The sequence below is a fragment of the Poecilia reticulata genome, chromosome 23 (assembly GCF_904066995.2).
Source record: "Poecilia reticulata chromosome 23, P_reticulata-male-v2, whole genome shotgun sequence".
Classification (NCBI taxonomy): domain Eukaryota; kingdom Metazoa; phylum Chordata; class Actinopteri; order Cyprinodontiformes; family Poeciliidae; genus Poecilia; species Poecilia reticulata.
Genome location: NC_088852.1, coordinates 5,446,892 through 5,463,373, shown reverse-complemented (window position 1 = coordinate 5,463,373; position 16,482 = coordinate 5,446,892). Strand labels below are relative to the sequence as shown.

The window sequence follows — 16,482 nt, the reverse complement described above, 5'->3', positions numbered from 1 at the left end:
CAGTTCACCGATTAAGAAAAAATTTATGCCACTATTTAGAGAAGCAGCATTCAGCTTCAATGCACCACAAATCTGGAACAAACATCAAGAAAACTGTAAAACAGCAGAAACACTTAGTTCCTTTAAATCAAGGCTAAAAATCCACCGGTTTAGAGTTGCATTTGAAACATAATAAATGGAACATTGACCAATATATTTGACGTGTATTAATGATTTGCAATGTTTCTCACTGTAGGCTGTATGTTGTTTCTATGACTCCTTCATTTTTGTGTTTTTATGACGTAAAGCTACCTTGTTCCTGAAATGTGCAATACAAACAGAGCTGATTGATTGATTTATGGTTTAATTTTACAGTTATTGAGCAATTGGAGTTGACAACATCACAATGAAGTACTTCACTGTCTTCCCATTGTCTGGCTCCATCCAAAGTGACGGACCCGTTTGCTGCAGCCATTGTTTAATTGCGGCTGTCTTGTTCTGGTGCAGAGTTATGACGCATGTCTCAAGTCAATAGCCAATAACCGCGTTTCCATTACAAATGTGATCATAACTTGGTCAATATTCCACTAATATCGACAAAAAAACCACAATTTCACAATTGTGGCGTTTTATTAAACAAGAAATGTAATCAAAATAACTTTTGAATCAGTTTGTTAATGCGATAAGTCATGTAAAAAAATAAAATAAAATGCTGCGCCATCATCCTTCAACAACTTCCTGTTGTCTTCTTCGTCATTTCCACCAGTAGTAACAGCCGGTTGTTGATTACATGACAGGCATGATGGGAAAAAAGGGTTTGCATTGAGGTTTTGCGGTATACATCAATTTCAAAACCACCTCATCCAAGTAAGAATTTGGAGCGTTTCCATAAAGCAAATTTACTTTCATATTTCCAATTTGCTAAATTTTACAGTCAGTGGAAAAGCATCTAATGATGTAAGAGTCACATAAAATATGACATGGCCATCCTGACTGCAGAAAACTACTGGAAAAAATGGTTTATGCTCAATTAAAAAGGAGCTTTGCACCTGTAGCAGTATTTCCGCTTGAAACTTTCAACACGTTATTTATTCTAAGTCTGAACATAGCAGCCTCGTCTTTTAGAAGTGAATAACTAGAACTGCATGAGGTCAGGAAACAGAAATTGAGTCCAAAGAGATGACACACTCTCCACAGGATGGTGGAAACAAAGCAGCATCCCGTTTAGAATCGACTGATGGAGCTGCTGACTTATAAATGAGAACAAAAGGCCTGGGTGAACACCTCAGCATGGATTAGTCCAGGTTACAGCCAGAGACGGAGGAGAAAAGCAGAAAATTGAGAGAGAGAAAGCCTGGGGTCAGCCATAATGAGCCATGAATGTGAGCATCCCACCAATCCTGTTTAACGGGGTTCATCCCTGGAAGGTTTCCTGCCCTTCACTGCAAAAACACAAAATTTAACAGAGTAGATTTAATTTAATTTTAATTCAAATATCCAAGTACACTTAAAGCTGCAGTAGGTAGCTTGTAACAATTTTTTTTAACATATCTGTTGTTTCTCCTCCATTAGCCCATTGAGCAGCGCACACACTATGTTGATTGACAGCGTTAAGACCTTCCTCCTGGATCTGATTGGCTGTTTTTGATCAGAAGTGGTGCATTCTTGTAAATGTCAAACTTTCAACTAAGCAGCTTGTTTTAAGTTAATAATTTCTTAATATTGATTAAAAAGTACTAATTATACTTTCAGATTTTTTCACTTATAAGACATTTTTCTCATTAATAAAAAAATAATAAAGCTCTTATTTTGATCAAACTGGGTAGTAAATAAGTACAAATACAGCAAAAACACAAAATGTTACCAAGTATGTTTGGTCAATTCTAGTGAAAATATCTTGGTACAAAACTAATTTACACGTAACATTTCAGCAAGATATAACAGCTGGCAGTAAGTCAATAACTACTAAATATTGATGAAAATATCTTGGTGCACTTAAAATAAGTTACAAGTTACTTATCAGGAAGATATATGAGCTCATTTTAAGTCAATAATTGCTGTATATTGATTAAAAAGTGCTATTTTCACTGGCAGATTATTTCACTTATATGAGAAAAAATCTTGTTATAAGTGAAATAATCTCCCAGTGAAACTTGTAATGTTTTTCAATCAAAATTAAGGAATTATTGAATTAGAATAAGCTCATATTTCTTGCTAAAATAATACAAAACTAATGCATTTGAATAAGAATCTGGTTCAGATTTTGTGTTTTTGCAGTGCTCCTCACACCGGCGGTTCTGTGCGCACACGTTGGGGTTCGGGTCAGGGGGCTGCAGGGACTCTGTGACCCTGAAATGAGCCGGGGAGCCCTGCTGGTAGGACAGAGCTGCTTTTCTGCTTTAATCTGCAAGCAAGAGGATCAATATGGTGACTATTGGTGGTGAGATTGTGTGCAGGGCAAACCGGGTCCGGCCATTTAAGAAGTCTCACAGGGGGCTGGCGCACCCTGACAAAAGCACAGCTCTGCTGCCACAATGACCCGGGAGACACTGGCACACCGGCGACTAACCTACTTAACATTCATTAGCTTCAGAGAGGGGGACAGATGCTCTGGACCGTCTTTCTCATGTCCTCGACGTGGGGCTCATTTGACGAGTCTTTTATTCAGGAGGCTGAGTTGTGGAGGAAGACCTGGGTGGCCATGGAGGGACTCACCCGGTGCGGCCCGCGGCGTCCAGAGCCAGAGCAGTCGGGTCGCCTGGCAGGGAGAGACAGAAGCCTCCTCGGATGCTTGAAATCCTGGTTTCTGCTCCGTCGGCGTTCAGACAGAAAATCCAGAGCTCCTCTCCTTTCAAAAGAAGACATATCCAACAAGTTCTAGTATTTGTGCTTACATTTTTACGCTTCTGAACACATAAATATACATCAATCTTTTCAATAATACTCCCTTCTGGTTTAAAAGTAAAAGAGCAGAGTGAACTCTCTATGTGGGAGGCTAAACATGTAGACGATTTTAAATAATAATCTGTTAATAATTACCATTCAGAATCTCAAGCATGTTTCCCTCAACATTAAGTAACAAAGGTTGGGCCTCTGACAGAAGTTGGGTAGTAGCTAGTTTTGACACACAATGTACTTCGAGGAGTATTTTTACTTTTACTTCAGTAATTTTACTGTGAAGTATCACTACTCAAGTAAAATTTCTGGATTCTCCACCCGCTGTGAGTAACTTCACTGAATGAAGAACAAGCTTGTTTTAAGCAAAAATTCATAAGGTTTATATGAACATAAACTGATTTTGAAAAAAATCAGTTTATATACGACGAGTACCAAGGCCATGCGAAGAAAATAAAAAATAAGCTAAAATTAAGAGACTAAAGTCAAAATATTACATTCAATTCACTTTATTCTTATTATTACAACTTTATTCTCATAATATCCCTTTATTTTTGTAATATAACTTTATTATAGTATATAGTTACTATTCTCACTTTATTTAAACTTTATTTTCGTAATATGACTATTCTCGTAATGCTACGACTGTTCATTAATTTGATTTTATTCTCATAATAATACGACTTTATTCTGGTAACATGACTGCTCTGGGATTATTTACTTTATTCTCAAGATACTATGACTTTATTCTTATCATTTTAATATTTCAAAGTATGGCCCTAACACTGTCGTAATCTTGTAGTTATGCTATTTATAAGAAACACTTTAATTGTGGCTTTAAATGCCAAAATTTCCACATAACTTTATATTTTGGTCCGCCTCATTAAGAAATGTTTAAATGTTAAATGACTGGTAAAAGGCAACTCAAGAACTGAGTAATTAATTAAAAAATCAAATACTTTTTGACTATTGAGTAATTTCTTGGATGGCTACTTTTTAAGTATGTTGAAGTAGTGCTACTCTTACTTGAGTACAGTTTTGCACACTCTACCCACCTCTGTCCTCCAACGTTACTTTTCTACCTCAGACAAACTTCCTCCCTGTGTTTCTGTCACATATACAGAAGAAACGAGGGCAACAACAGAGCAGCGCTTTGAATTAAACATTGAACAGCTGTGCAGTCCGGAGTGACAGAGTCCAGAGCAGAAACCAGGAGCAGCTGGAGAGAAAGACAGCTTTTCAACCTGACTCCAGACGCAACACGGATCAGGTTCTGGGCTGCCACACAGCGACATAAATCTCCTCTCCTTAATTACATTAGAGGCGCATAGTGGCGAGCTTTGTGATAACAATGGAGCCTATCGATTCCACAAATCGGAGGCAGCCGAAGTCGGCCTGTGCGCTCCGAGAAGCTCTAGATCTGCATCTGCAATCTGAGCTCATTACGAAGAGTGAGCGTCGGGCGGGACGCAGCGCAGGAAAGTTCTTGGTTTAATATTAACAGGAAGAATGTGGAGCGGTTTCTATGGTAACCGGCAAACAGCTACACTCATGACACAAAATGTATTTCTGCTTGAAAAGCAGGGCAATCGCATACTACCACCAGATATTACAAAGTATTTTTGGTCTAGTTTCTAGCAAAAATGTATTAAATAAGACAAAACTAACTTACAAGTAACTTTTCAGCAAGATAAAACTAATTTTAAGTAAATAATTCCTTAATATTGATTAAAAAAACATTTTTTCCTGTTATTTAATTTCCCTTTGAGATCAAAAAAGTATTTTCGAATTGAATTTGACCTGAATAAATGCCAATTCAAGCCAAAGTTGTTGATGTTTTTTTTGGTTCTGAAGGGTTAATATTAAGAATAAGCTTTTAAGGGTAAAAGGCAACTTTTACCCTTTTACCCTTTTTTGTCAAATTTCTCACAGAAAACTTGACATTTAAAAATATGTAGTAATTTTGAAATGCCAATGGAATGAGTATATTTTTAAATCCATATTAAGGAATTATTTACTTAAAACAAGCTCTTATATTTTGCTGAAAAGTCACTTTTGAGTTAGTTTTGTCTTATTTCAAGTGCACTATGATATTTACATGAATAAACCAAAGATATTTGGTAAGATTTGGTGTTTTTATCTCTGTTCAATCTGACCAAGGGAAAAGATTTATTTATGCTTTTCCAAAGCAAAAGGTCCAACACGACTTGAATAAGCTTCTTTTGGCTTGTGAGATCAAGACCTCTCTTTAACATCTCCCTCCACAAAGCTGACTCTGCCTGACATCTCTGTGTTGAAGCTGGTGGGGGCTCTGCAGAGCAGGTCAGCATAATCCAGATGCCGGAGGACCGGTTGCTAGGAGACAGCAACGGAAAACTGTCCAAAAAGGACAAAAAGCTGGAAAGTCCTGATTCATCCGGCTAATGTCTTCAAATCTAAATATGCAAAACAGAAAATCATAATGTCAAATATATACATTTTTATCAAGTATAAGTATATCAAGTTTTTTTTGTCTATTTTTCAGTACAAATTTAAATCCCATCATGTTAGAGTAAAGAGAGTATTGGCATAACCTGTTTGTTATCCACCATTATCTTTATTCAATTCAAAAACTTTATTGATCACAAAGGGAAATTCAATGTGAAATACATAAGGGTGAACTTTTAAAGATGACCTATCCAACTCAGTTTACACTCACATTTAAAAATGGCTACAGATGCGCAATTCTAGAGCCGTACATCTTTAAAAAGTATTAGTAGAGCCTCCTGCACAGCGAACAATAATTCAGCAAGTGGTTTCTGGATGGTAAGTCAACAACAGAACACTTTTCCAGTAGCCATTGTACAGCACATACAATGGTAAAATCAGCTGAACAATACTGTTGGAGCTCAGCGTGGGTTGCTAGGAGACGAGTGGAGCTCTGCTGGCATTGCTGTATAACAGGCTGAGCTTCACTGGGTTTGCTAGGCGAAGAGCAATGCTAATTTGTGACATTACGTTCTGAAGATATTTGAAACCGCTCATTTTCAAGACACCAAAAAACATAAGTTTATTGCCAAAAAAATCACCTAAAAAAACAAAAAATCTATAGAAAACTGCTTTTTGCATTTACTCTGGTTATCTTTTTCACAGAACAGTCAGAACAGTATGATAATGACACCAAATCAAATCAAAAATAGCTCCTCTTACTGGTAGGTGATATTTACTGGAGTCATAAAAACCCATTTCCTCACAGTGCCCAATAGGAGTAAGGATACAAATTCTTGGTTGTCAATGCAGAAATGTATTCCTAGACACAAGTAATATTTAAGCACAGCCTTTTAATGAGCATGCTAACAAACATATACGTCAGCACACAAGAGCTGACAAAGCTTTCCACAAGACACATAAAAATACAATTACAAGAGCTATCATGCTGTTTTAAGGAAAGCTGCCCTGCCCACCACACGCTGCCCTTTGTCAGGAGCGGGACGGACAATCAAAGAGCCGTGACCTGCACCGGCTGCTGTGGGCAGCAGGCCTGACTCCAAACCCCGGTTACCAGGCCATGCTGGGAGCCTTTGCTTGTCCCCTGGTTAGCGCCGCTATTTTCTCATCTCATCAATCTGTCAGCTAAGCCGCTTGACGCAAAGCACAATATGGCCACCGTATTTTATTCAGTCTCTTACAATATGGTCTCAGCATTTCCAGATTAGTCAGCTCACCCACGAGGGAAGCTCCCCTGGTGAGGAGTAGTGGCAGTGGGTGTCCTCACTGCAAAACACAAAATCTTACCAAGTATTTTGGTCTAGTTTCTAGAGCACATATATTAGTACACTTGAAATGAGACAAAACTAACTTATAAGTAATTTTTCACCAAACTATCGGCGCTTGTTTAAGTCAATAAACCCTGAATCTTACTGAAAAAGTACTGGTACCATTGGCAGATTATTTCACTTGGGGAAAATGTCTGCCAATGGAACAAGTACTTTTTAATCAATATTAGGGAATTTTTTACTTAAAATAAGCAAGATCTTGCTTTCAGGCAAGCCACTACTTATTCTGCCGCTTTCCTTCATTTTTTAAAGGGGACCAATGCTACATTGAACAGATTAGGTTAGGCCAATACAAAACATATTCATTAAATTTTTTGCACAAAATTAATATTCTTCTGCTCAGTTCTGCCTATATTTAACTCCTTTAAAAACTAGATGTTTTAGGGCCTATTGTCACTTGCAATCCAAATTATTTGCTGCTGGCCACGCCCCCCAACTCAACATTTACACTCGCTTGTGAAAATGGTTGCAAATAGAAACGCAATTATACAACCTTGCATCTTTGAAAAGCAGAAGTGGAGCATCCTGCACAACAAACAAGAACGCAGCAAGTGGTTTCTGGTTGGTAAGTGAACAACAAAATTCTTGACATTTCCAGCAGCCATTATACAGCGGTAACAATGCCGTTTTTGTTGATTTTGACTCAATATTTAGGAGGTTTTTTTAAACACACACCAAAAAGTCATTACTTTACTGTGTACTTAGTGCTTGGGCTGTTTTTAGAAGCAATGTCAACCAAAATGGGAGTTCATAAACATGCAAAAGGAGAATTTCGTATAATAGGTCCCTTTTAAGCAAACACCAAACAATGTTAGTTTCAAAATGTTAAGAAAAAAATTAGAAAACCAAGGTAAAAGAAAGACTACCCTCACAGCTCATAAATTGTTCAAAATGAAGTTATCTTGCAACTTTTCCTGCTTTTTAGACATATTTTAAATTTAAACCAATCAGTAAAGACATTATTGTGTAAATGCTGGCCATCTGTGTAAGTTTACAGCACGAGTTTTCTGAGAACAACCTCGGACTGGACTTGCTCGAGAGCCGACCATTCAGTTTATTTTCAAGTAAGGATGAAAGAAAGACTCCAAACTATGTATGTCGCCTATTCAGTGGTGACGCTCTTTAAATGAAGGACAGCAGAAAGAGTTGGGGACGGGGTGGAGTGCTGCATAAATTTTACATACACAAGGCCTCAGACAAAGTGATTGTTGCTTCCCTGAAACTTTTTTTCCTCCCCCTCCTCCAGCAAACACTTTCCCCACTGAATAGGCACCTATTAGTGACTCCATTATGGGCACAGGGCCCTTGAATGGTTCCTCACTGTGCGTCTTTATCAGAGCCGGGCCCCCCTTCGTCCTGCGGCCCAACCCAGCTTCCTACAGCCTGTTTTGATAGGTGATGATGGGTGAAGTCGGGGGGGAGGCGAGGTGGCCTGCCACTTTCACTCCCTGTTGTGTGCTCCAGGTGTGGTGGGCTAAGCGTAGCGCTTCACAGCTTCTATTGTGCCACGCACTTTTTCCCCTTCACCACTTATTCAAGGAAAAAAATGGCTGTGTTTTACATGCATTAGCCGATTCCCTCCTCCCTGAAATGAGGGTGGAATCGCTGCACACTGCCTCGGAGAAGCGTATTGTTGCTGGATTATTCAGGAGTTAGCTGAATGAAAGAGGCAGGCAGAGAGGGGTGTCTGTACTTTATCTCCAAGGGAGACAGTGGGTAAAGACGCAGCTTCTTTAGAGGAGTGAGTTACTGCGGCGAAAAGCTCAGGAACACCTGCAGGACACAAACGCCTCCATCCAAAATACAGTAAACCAGTTTCTATTCATCAGGTTGAGGGGAAGGTTTTACAAACCATCAGGCAATGGTACAAAATATGTAAAGAAACGTCAACTTTTGAAAGTTTTCTATTCACTATTCAATAATTATTACAGGCATTTAACATAAATGCTGCCTCATACCATCTGATTTTAGGTGGTGGAAAATTTTATTAATATAATAGATAATTAAATTTGTAGTATGTAATATTTTAAATTAATCACACCAAATTTTATTTAATTTTATTCCCATGGTTCTTTTTGCAGCAGTGCCATCCACAGCTGGGCTTTCTTGCTTACGTTTGCTTGAGGAGAAAGCCAATCACACAATGGAGCAAAAGAAATAACATTTAAATCTATTATTTTAACTTATATATATATATATATATATATATAAATGGAACAACATAACCAAGTGGTGGGCATAGTGTACAGCAGTGGTTCTTAACCTTTTTTGAGTTACCGAACCCCCCAGTTTCATATGCGCATTGACCGAACCCTTCTCATCCCCCCCCGCCGACACACAAAATACTTTGCGGTATTCTGATTTAGTAATGTAATTATACTGCTCAAAAAAATAAAGGGAACACTTAAACAACACAATATAACTCCAAGTAAATCAAACTTCTGTGAAATCAAACTGTCCACTTAGGAAGCAACACTGATTGACAACGGGGACCCTCATCGGGTCAATCAGTGTTGCTTCCTAAGTTGACAGTTTGATTTCACAGAAGTTTGATTTACTTGGAGTTATATTGTGTTGTTTAAGTGTTACCTTTATTTTTTTGAGCAGTGTATATTAGTTGTGTTACCGCCCCACGCCACTAGAGGCAGTAGCAACCCCGAAAAGATGCGACTAAGGGGCAGATTTAGAATATAGAATTTGGTAAAAACGGCGAGGTTTGCTGACACAAGCTCAAATCCATGCTGAGAGTTCAACTCCTTCAATCAGGGCTCCTCCGCAGCTCTGATTGGCTAAGCAATGTAACGTGATCCTCTGCATTAAGTGATGGCAAAGCGGGGCGTCATCAGGACTTTACACAAGTGTGTCTTTATCTCCGCGGCAGAGGCTCCACCGAACCCCTGAGACCGACTCATCGAACACCTGGGGTTCGATCGAACCCAGGTTAAGAACCACTGCTGTACAGGAACATATGTGCAGAAAATGGACTGGAAGCCCCGAGATCAAAGTAGGGAACACCCCCGAAGGTGGCGGAGAACGACCGAGCTAAGATCCTGTGGGACCTCCAGATCCAGACAGACAAAATGGTAATGGAGAACCAACCGGACATTGTGGTGGTGGATAAACAACAGAGGAAAGCCGTTGTGGTGGATGTAGCAATACCAAGTGATTTCAACAGGAAAAAGGGGCACGAGAAACTGGAGAAATACCAGGGGCTCAGAGAGGAACTGGAAAAGACCTGGAAGGTGAAGACCACAGTGGTGCCTGTGGTCATCGGGGCCCTTGGTGCAGTCACCCCCAAACTGCAGCAGTGGCTAAAACAGATCCCAGGAACAACATCAGACATCTCAGTCCAGAAATGTGCAGTTCTAGGCACAGCCAAGATACTGGAGGACCCTCAAGCTCCCAGGCCTCTGGTAGAGGACCCGAGCTCAGAGGACGAGAGAGATCACCTGCGGAGGGTGAGAAGGGAATTTTTATATATATATATAAATAAATAAAAGATTGAATACCAGAAAAAAAAAAGTTAAGATAAAACAAAATAATTGGGATTGGATTTTTTGCCTCAACTTCTCTCAAACTTTCAGAGGCTCCCACAGCGCCCCCTGGGGGCCACGGTCCCCCACTTTAACCTGCCACAACCTCGCTCAGACTGTACAAACTCTGCTGTATTCACAGAACCATCAGGTCAATAAACATCTGTGTGTGTGTGTGTGTGTGTGTGTGTGTGTGTGTGTGTGTGTGTGTGTGTGTGTGTGTGTGTGTGTGTGCGCGTGGGTGTGCGTGAACCAGGTTTTTATAATCCTGGTGGGGACCTATTTCTGTCTACAATGTGGGGTTGTGGGGACCACTGCTCTTAGTGGGGACATTTTCTTGGTCCCGGCTTAGGGGTTAGGTAAGTGATTGATAGGGGTAAGGTTAGAGTCGGGGTAAGAGTTTGGTATGTAATGGTTAGAGTTAGGGATGGGATAAGGCTCCAGCGGTAGAAAATTAATATAAGTCAATGTAAAGTCCCCACAAGTGATGAAAACACGACTGCGTGTGTGTGTGTTTCAGCTTTGAAGTTATGCATGCACACACAGTTGAAGGAGGGAGACACCGAGAGTCAGCAAGACTTTATGATGAATATGGAAGCATTGTTCAGCCGTGCTTACCTCCACGGGGAACCATCTGCTCCCTGTCAATGCATCACCTGCTCGTCTGAGCCGTCTCCACGGCAACAAGACTCGGTGGGGCAGGGGGTGGGGGGGGATTAGGAGAGGTTACCGCTTCGATGGCAATGGTAGGGGTTGGAGTCATAGGTGGCAGACGGCAGAGCGAATGTCGCCCTCTGCTGGTGGGGAAAGGAACAGAGCAACTCAGCTAGATTGATATTGAGCCACCTGTTGAACACAACTGTTAGAAACTCTTATTAATAGAACAAAATCTATTTTGTTTGGGTCAATTATTGCTTCTGTGTAAATGATATTACTGTAAGCTTACCAATAACCTTTTGGAGCAATATGCAGTAAGGAAAAACCGTTTTAAATGAGTGTTTAAACCTTAAAAATATGATTCAAAATGCTGTTTATGTTGCTTGTGGATTGCAATTTACAGTTTAACTGGGGAGTATGCTTAAAATAATAATAAAAAAGTCACTTTCACTGAATTTATTTTATTTTATTTTTTGAAAGTGATTCATCAGCACTAGGGTCTATAAAAGGTTCGACATACAGCTTTGGGAAAGAAACTGAAGAGACCCTTAAAATGATGAAGTTTATCTGATTTTACGGTTTTATAGTTTTATGTTTGAGTAAAATGAACATTGCTCTTTTATTCTATGAACTATTTACAATATGTCACCAAAATTCAAAGTAAAGATTTAATATTTAGTTGCAGAAAATGAGAAATGGTCAAAATAAGGAAAATGATGCTGTGCTTTCAGACCTCAAATAATGCAAAGAAAACAAATTAAATATTTCTAAATATTCATTTAGAAAGAACAATAGTGCTGTTTTAACTCAGGAAGAGTTCAGAAATCAACATTTGGTGGAATAAGCAGGAGGTTTTTAATGGGTTCAGTGCAGTGGGCTCTTCATTTTTTCCAGAGCTGTATATCTGCATGAGTTCTTGATTGAAATAAATTAAAATGTTATTTTAAAGAATTTGTTTTCTTTCTTCATTTGCATCATAGCCCTATCTATAAATGTAGATTTGGATGAAAGCAATTCTGGTTCTAGAAGTAAACATACAAAAGTGCCTGAAAAAATTCAATTAGATTGGAAATGTAACATATTTTATGCCTTTATTATATTAAATATTTAGCGTAGAAATAGTTCTAATCTATTTTTGTTATTAAAATTAAGAAAAATGAACTCAAAGATGTTTGGAAACCTTCGCTGTGGCGTCACAAAACAAGATTTAGTTTTGTTGCTTTTCCATCTCACATTCACACGTCGTGAGGAAATGACTTGTCACACATCACTGTGATGATCAGCTGCAGAGTAATTTCCTTTTTGTGTGTTTTCCACGCATGTTTTGTGTTACAAGCAGCATGAATGAGGATCAGTCGCAGGCTTCTCATTATGTCTGCGTTTTCTCCACCTACAGTACATTGTGCGTTCTGCCAGAGACGGCTGTGTAAACACGGACCTGAGGACAGCTCCAAAAGCAAACATGAAAATGTTGAAGTGAGGCCAATAAACACGCCACCCAATGACAAAACACGGCTTTTAATTGTTTGCAACTATGGAGAAGCATCTTTTTACATACATCAATGCGTCAAGCCAAAAACTATTTAAACATCCATATTTTTTAAGTAGAGATTGCAAATTATTTACATAGATGTAAATGTGTTTTGAATATATTCAGATTCATTTTAAATGTTGAGGCCAATATTAAATATGGAAGCTTTGAATATTGTAAAGTTTTGATAGAGCACCACAAATTACCATTAACCCCCCAAAAAACTGGATTTTAATCATAAATGCTAGAATTAACACATTAAAATCATATTTCACTATAAATCTGAATAATAATCAGTGGCAGTTAGGGCAGATGCCCAGGGTGACATTAGAAAAAAGGGGCGCACAAGCACTAGATTGAAAAACATATATACAACTTACTCAGTGTTTCAGCTGTTTTGTTGGCAGTTTGTTCCAGATTTGTGGTGCATAGAAGTTGAATACTGCATATCCATGTTTGGTTCTGGTTCTAGGGATGCAGACCAAAACCAGGAGACCTGAGGGGTCTGGAAGGTTGCTGTGACAACAGCAGATCTTTAATGTATTGTGATGCTAAGCCATTCAATGATTTATAAACTAACAACAGGATTTTAAAGTCTATTCCTCTGGCCACAGGGAGCCAGAGGAAGGACTGTAGAACTGGAGTGATGTGCTCTAACTTCCTGGTTTTAGTCAGAACGTCAGCAGCAACATACTGATTTTTTAGGCTGATCTGTGAAAACACTGTTGCAGTAATCAATACAATTAAAGATAAAGGCAAGGATGAGTTTTTCTAGATCTTCCTTCAATCCTGGAAATGTTCTTTATGTGATAGAAGGCCAACTTGGTAACTGTCTTTATGTGGTTCTGAATGTTCAGGTCAGAGTCCATCACCCAGATTTCAGGCCTGATCGCTGGTTTATAGTTGTAATAACTGAAGCTGTGTACTGACTTCAGATCGTTCCTCTTTAGGTCCGAAGGACAATACAATAAAATAATTTTTTTAAAAAGGGTCTTCAAGTATTCAAAGTTATATTTTCACGTTATTCATTGATCAGTTTCAAACCAATTAATAAGCAAACTAAATATTTAGCAACACTGTGACTATATCTCCATTGTTTTGTTCCCATGACAGGCTAAATCTAAATTACTTTTGACTTTACAAATGTCAGCCAGCAGTAATGAACCTACAGTTTGTCGCTAAAGCTAGCATGTTGTTCCCTGCAGACGGACTGCCAATGAGTCATCAGCCACAGTCGAACGCTCACCTGGAGCCGCCCTATGCAGGCGCAGCTACCCCGGAAAGTCTGAGTGACAGGTGAAAGTGAGCGCAGCTGAAGGAAGGAAACACCTTTTGTGTTTGGTCGCAGAGCAGGACGGAGGCGATGACCCCAGCCCACGGCTCACACCCGCCACCTGATGAGCTCATCGGCCCGGGGCAAAGAAGCGGCACGTCCTCCAACGACCACAAACACGCAGCAGCATCTCCTTCAGTGACATGCTCACCAAAACAACCTCAATCTGATCTAGATCTCGACAACATTTGTAAGAAAAAAGAATAAGCTGAAAGCCACCTGCAGGCAACACTATCCCTCTGTACCGTGCAGCTGTCAAGCTAAATAAAGCCTTTAAAGTGCAAAAATCAATAGCTTTTCTCTCCTTTTTTCTGTTTCGCTATCGATTTTAATTTTGAAAGCACTTCAGGATGTCGATAACCAGAGGGAGCTGAGTTGGTTAGGGGTTTGTGAGCCATTAACTGGACCGTGAAAGTCGTAACTGTCCCCCGATTTTGTCACTTATATAACAAAGGGAACAAAACAGGACTTTTTTCCCATAGCGGACACTGGTACTTCTGACATAATCTATAAAAACAATTACAAAGCAATTGGTGTAACTCTGCCAGAAAGGTAAGAGAAGGTCTGAAGTACATTAATAAATATTATTGAGGGATTTTTTTGATGCTGCGTTTTGAGAAAAGTAGATCACAAATCACTTCAGCCACCCTACTTAACGTGGATGGACCAAAAGTTTAATCTTTTGGAACAGGTGATTTTTCACCATAAAAGCCCAGCAAATCTCTAGATTTCAATTAATCCACACTATTAACTCAAATGCAGCCTTAAAGCTGATTTGTTATGCTTCCTTGAACAGGTTAGGTTAGGTCTGAAGGCTGTACAAAACATATTCATTACATTTTTTGTCATGAGATTTTAGTCTGGTCAGTTCTGCCTATTTTGAGCCGTTTTAGGGCTCTGTCACTTTAAATCCAAATAAGCTGCTGTTGGCCACTCCCCCTAAGACAACGTTTACATTCAAATGTGCAAACAGCTGCAAACAGATGCGCAATTACACAACCGTATATCTTTGAAAAGCATTAGTACAGCCCCCTACACAACCATCAAGAATGTAGCGAATGGTTTCTGAATGGTAAGTCAACAACAAAACACTTGTCTTCTCCAGAAATGGTAAAACCAGCTGGCCAAATGTGCTGGAGTTCCATTTGGGTTGCTAGGCGACGGACAGAGTTCCGTTGGGGTTGCTAGGTAACAGGCTGGGATTCACTGGGGTTACTAGGTGAAAAACAAAAAAACATTAACTTATTGTCAAAAAAACATCTTGGTGGGTTTTTTAAGCACTTGGATTGTTTTTAGAATCTGTAGAAACACAAATAGAAGTATAAAAATGTGAATTTTGAAATTAAATAAACTTTCTTGAAAATATAGTGGTCAGGATTTAAATATTGAACCTGAAAAATAGACTTTAAGGAAAGTGTAAGAATGGATCCAACTCTTAGACGATGGTTCATCTGTAAATACTCTTTTCACTACTTTTCCAACTCTGTTCCCCATTTGTTCTAGCAGTCATACAATTTAACATCCAGTCTTCCGCTCCCTGGAAAACAAGTTAATCCTGGGAGAGTTTCTGTCAGGCCCACGTGTGGCCCGGGACACGTCCGGAGAGGAGAAGAAGAAGAAGGGCTGACTTTCCTGGGAGTAGGAATTCAATTATTCAGCTGGGAGAGCGTGTCTGTTGTGAGCGGCAGGCGCACGGCTGCCCGTTCCCAGCATGCAACAAGGGGGTTAAGAGCCACAGAAAGGCCTCCATTATCCCGAGTGAGAACGTCCCATGTGGCTGGCTGCACGGCTCTCATTCACTCCGCCTCACAACGGCGCTGCCCAAAGTCCCAAACTTTCACTTTGTGCCCCCTTTTTTTCTTCCGCTCAGAAAGGCGCCTTCACAATGCTGAAGTGGATTCTTCGGCACCCCCCGTGGACAGCGCACATGTGGACAACATTCACAGGATGTCCATCATCTTGTCCATTAATCAACGACATCTCATGAAAGCACAATTAGGAGCCTCACAAGTGCATAAGCGATTATCATCTCTAAGCACCCCTGCTACTCCTTCTGCACAGCAACGCTCTGTGTGCAGAGTTGGTTTCAAACAAATCCACTTTTTTTTTTTTTAATTAAAAAAAATAGCTGGAGTTGCATAATTGTGACAAAATAATAAGTGATCTGGAGGCCAGAGATTCACATCTGGCCAATCATTATTACAGGAACAGAACCGCAGTGTGCTGGTCATTTCAGAATCACTTCTGCTGATAAACGAGTAATTGTGTCCATCATCAGTAGAATGACTCACAGGGGAGCGCTCCGTCCACTGTACAAGCTGACCTTACTGGGGTCATGTGACATCACCGCTCTGATTACTGACCAGTAGGTTCCACATACTGAGGCTCATTGTGAGCGCAACACTGACGGCAAGTGGTATTCTCCATAGAAAATCAAAATTATTTGAATTATATGCAGCTTGGAAAGCTGAAATATTGAGGTGTAATGCTAATGGTTGCCGTTTCGTTATCCTTGGAGCTGATTGGGGAAGACTATGGATGTCTCCACTGTGCGTGCTGTGAATTTCCCATTTGAGGACAAAAAAGTATATTCATTCATTAAGATATAATTGATGTTTGAGCTACTAAAATGGTTCAAACACCAAATATACTGTAATAATTTTGCCTAATCCTAATCAATACCACTTTGTAAGATGATAAAAAAACTTACAGAAATGTCCGTCTTAGGTGAATCGTTCC

General features: G+C 39.6%; 1 protein-coding gene across 8 annotated transcripts in view; it reads right to left on the bottom strand.

Moving 5' to 3' along the window:
• The window catches only part of LOC103459394 (uncharacterized), an 81,445-nt gene that overhangs the window by 55,964 nt on the left and 8,999 nt on the right, over nucleotides 1-16,482 (bottom strand). For 4 of the 8 annotated variants that reach the window (XM_081603876.1, XM_081603879.1, XM_081603881.1 and 1 more), the window contains exons 2-4: nucleotides 10,841-11,016; nucleotides 5,117-5,309; nucleotides 2,695-2,827 (exon numbers count right to left, since the gene is read on the bottom strand). In XM_081603876.1, coding sequence (XP_081460002.1) covers nucleotides 2,695-2,827; nucleotides 5,117-5,160 — 177 coding nt within the window. In that variant the 5' untranslated portion in view covers nucleotides 5,161-5,309; nucleotides 10,841-11,016. Of the gene's footprint in view, nucleotides 1-2,694; nucleotides 2,828-5,116; nucleotides 5,310-10,840; nucleotides 11,020-16,482 lie in introns of all 8 variants that reach the window. The other 4 variants (XM_081603877.1, XM_017302922.2, XM_081603878.1 and 1 more) reach the window with 4 other exon arrangements.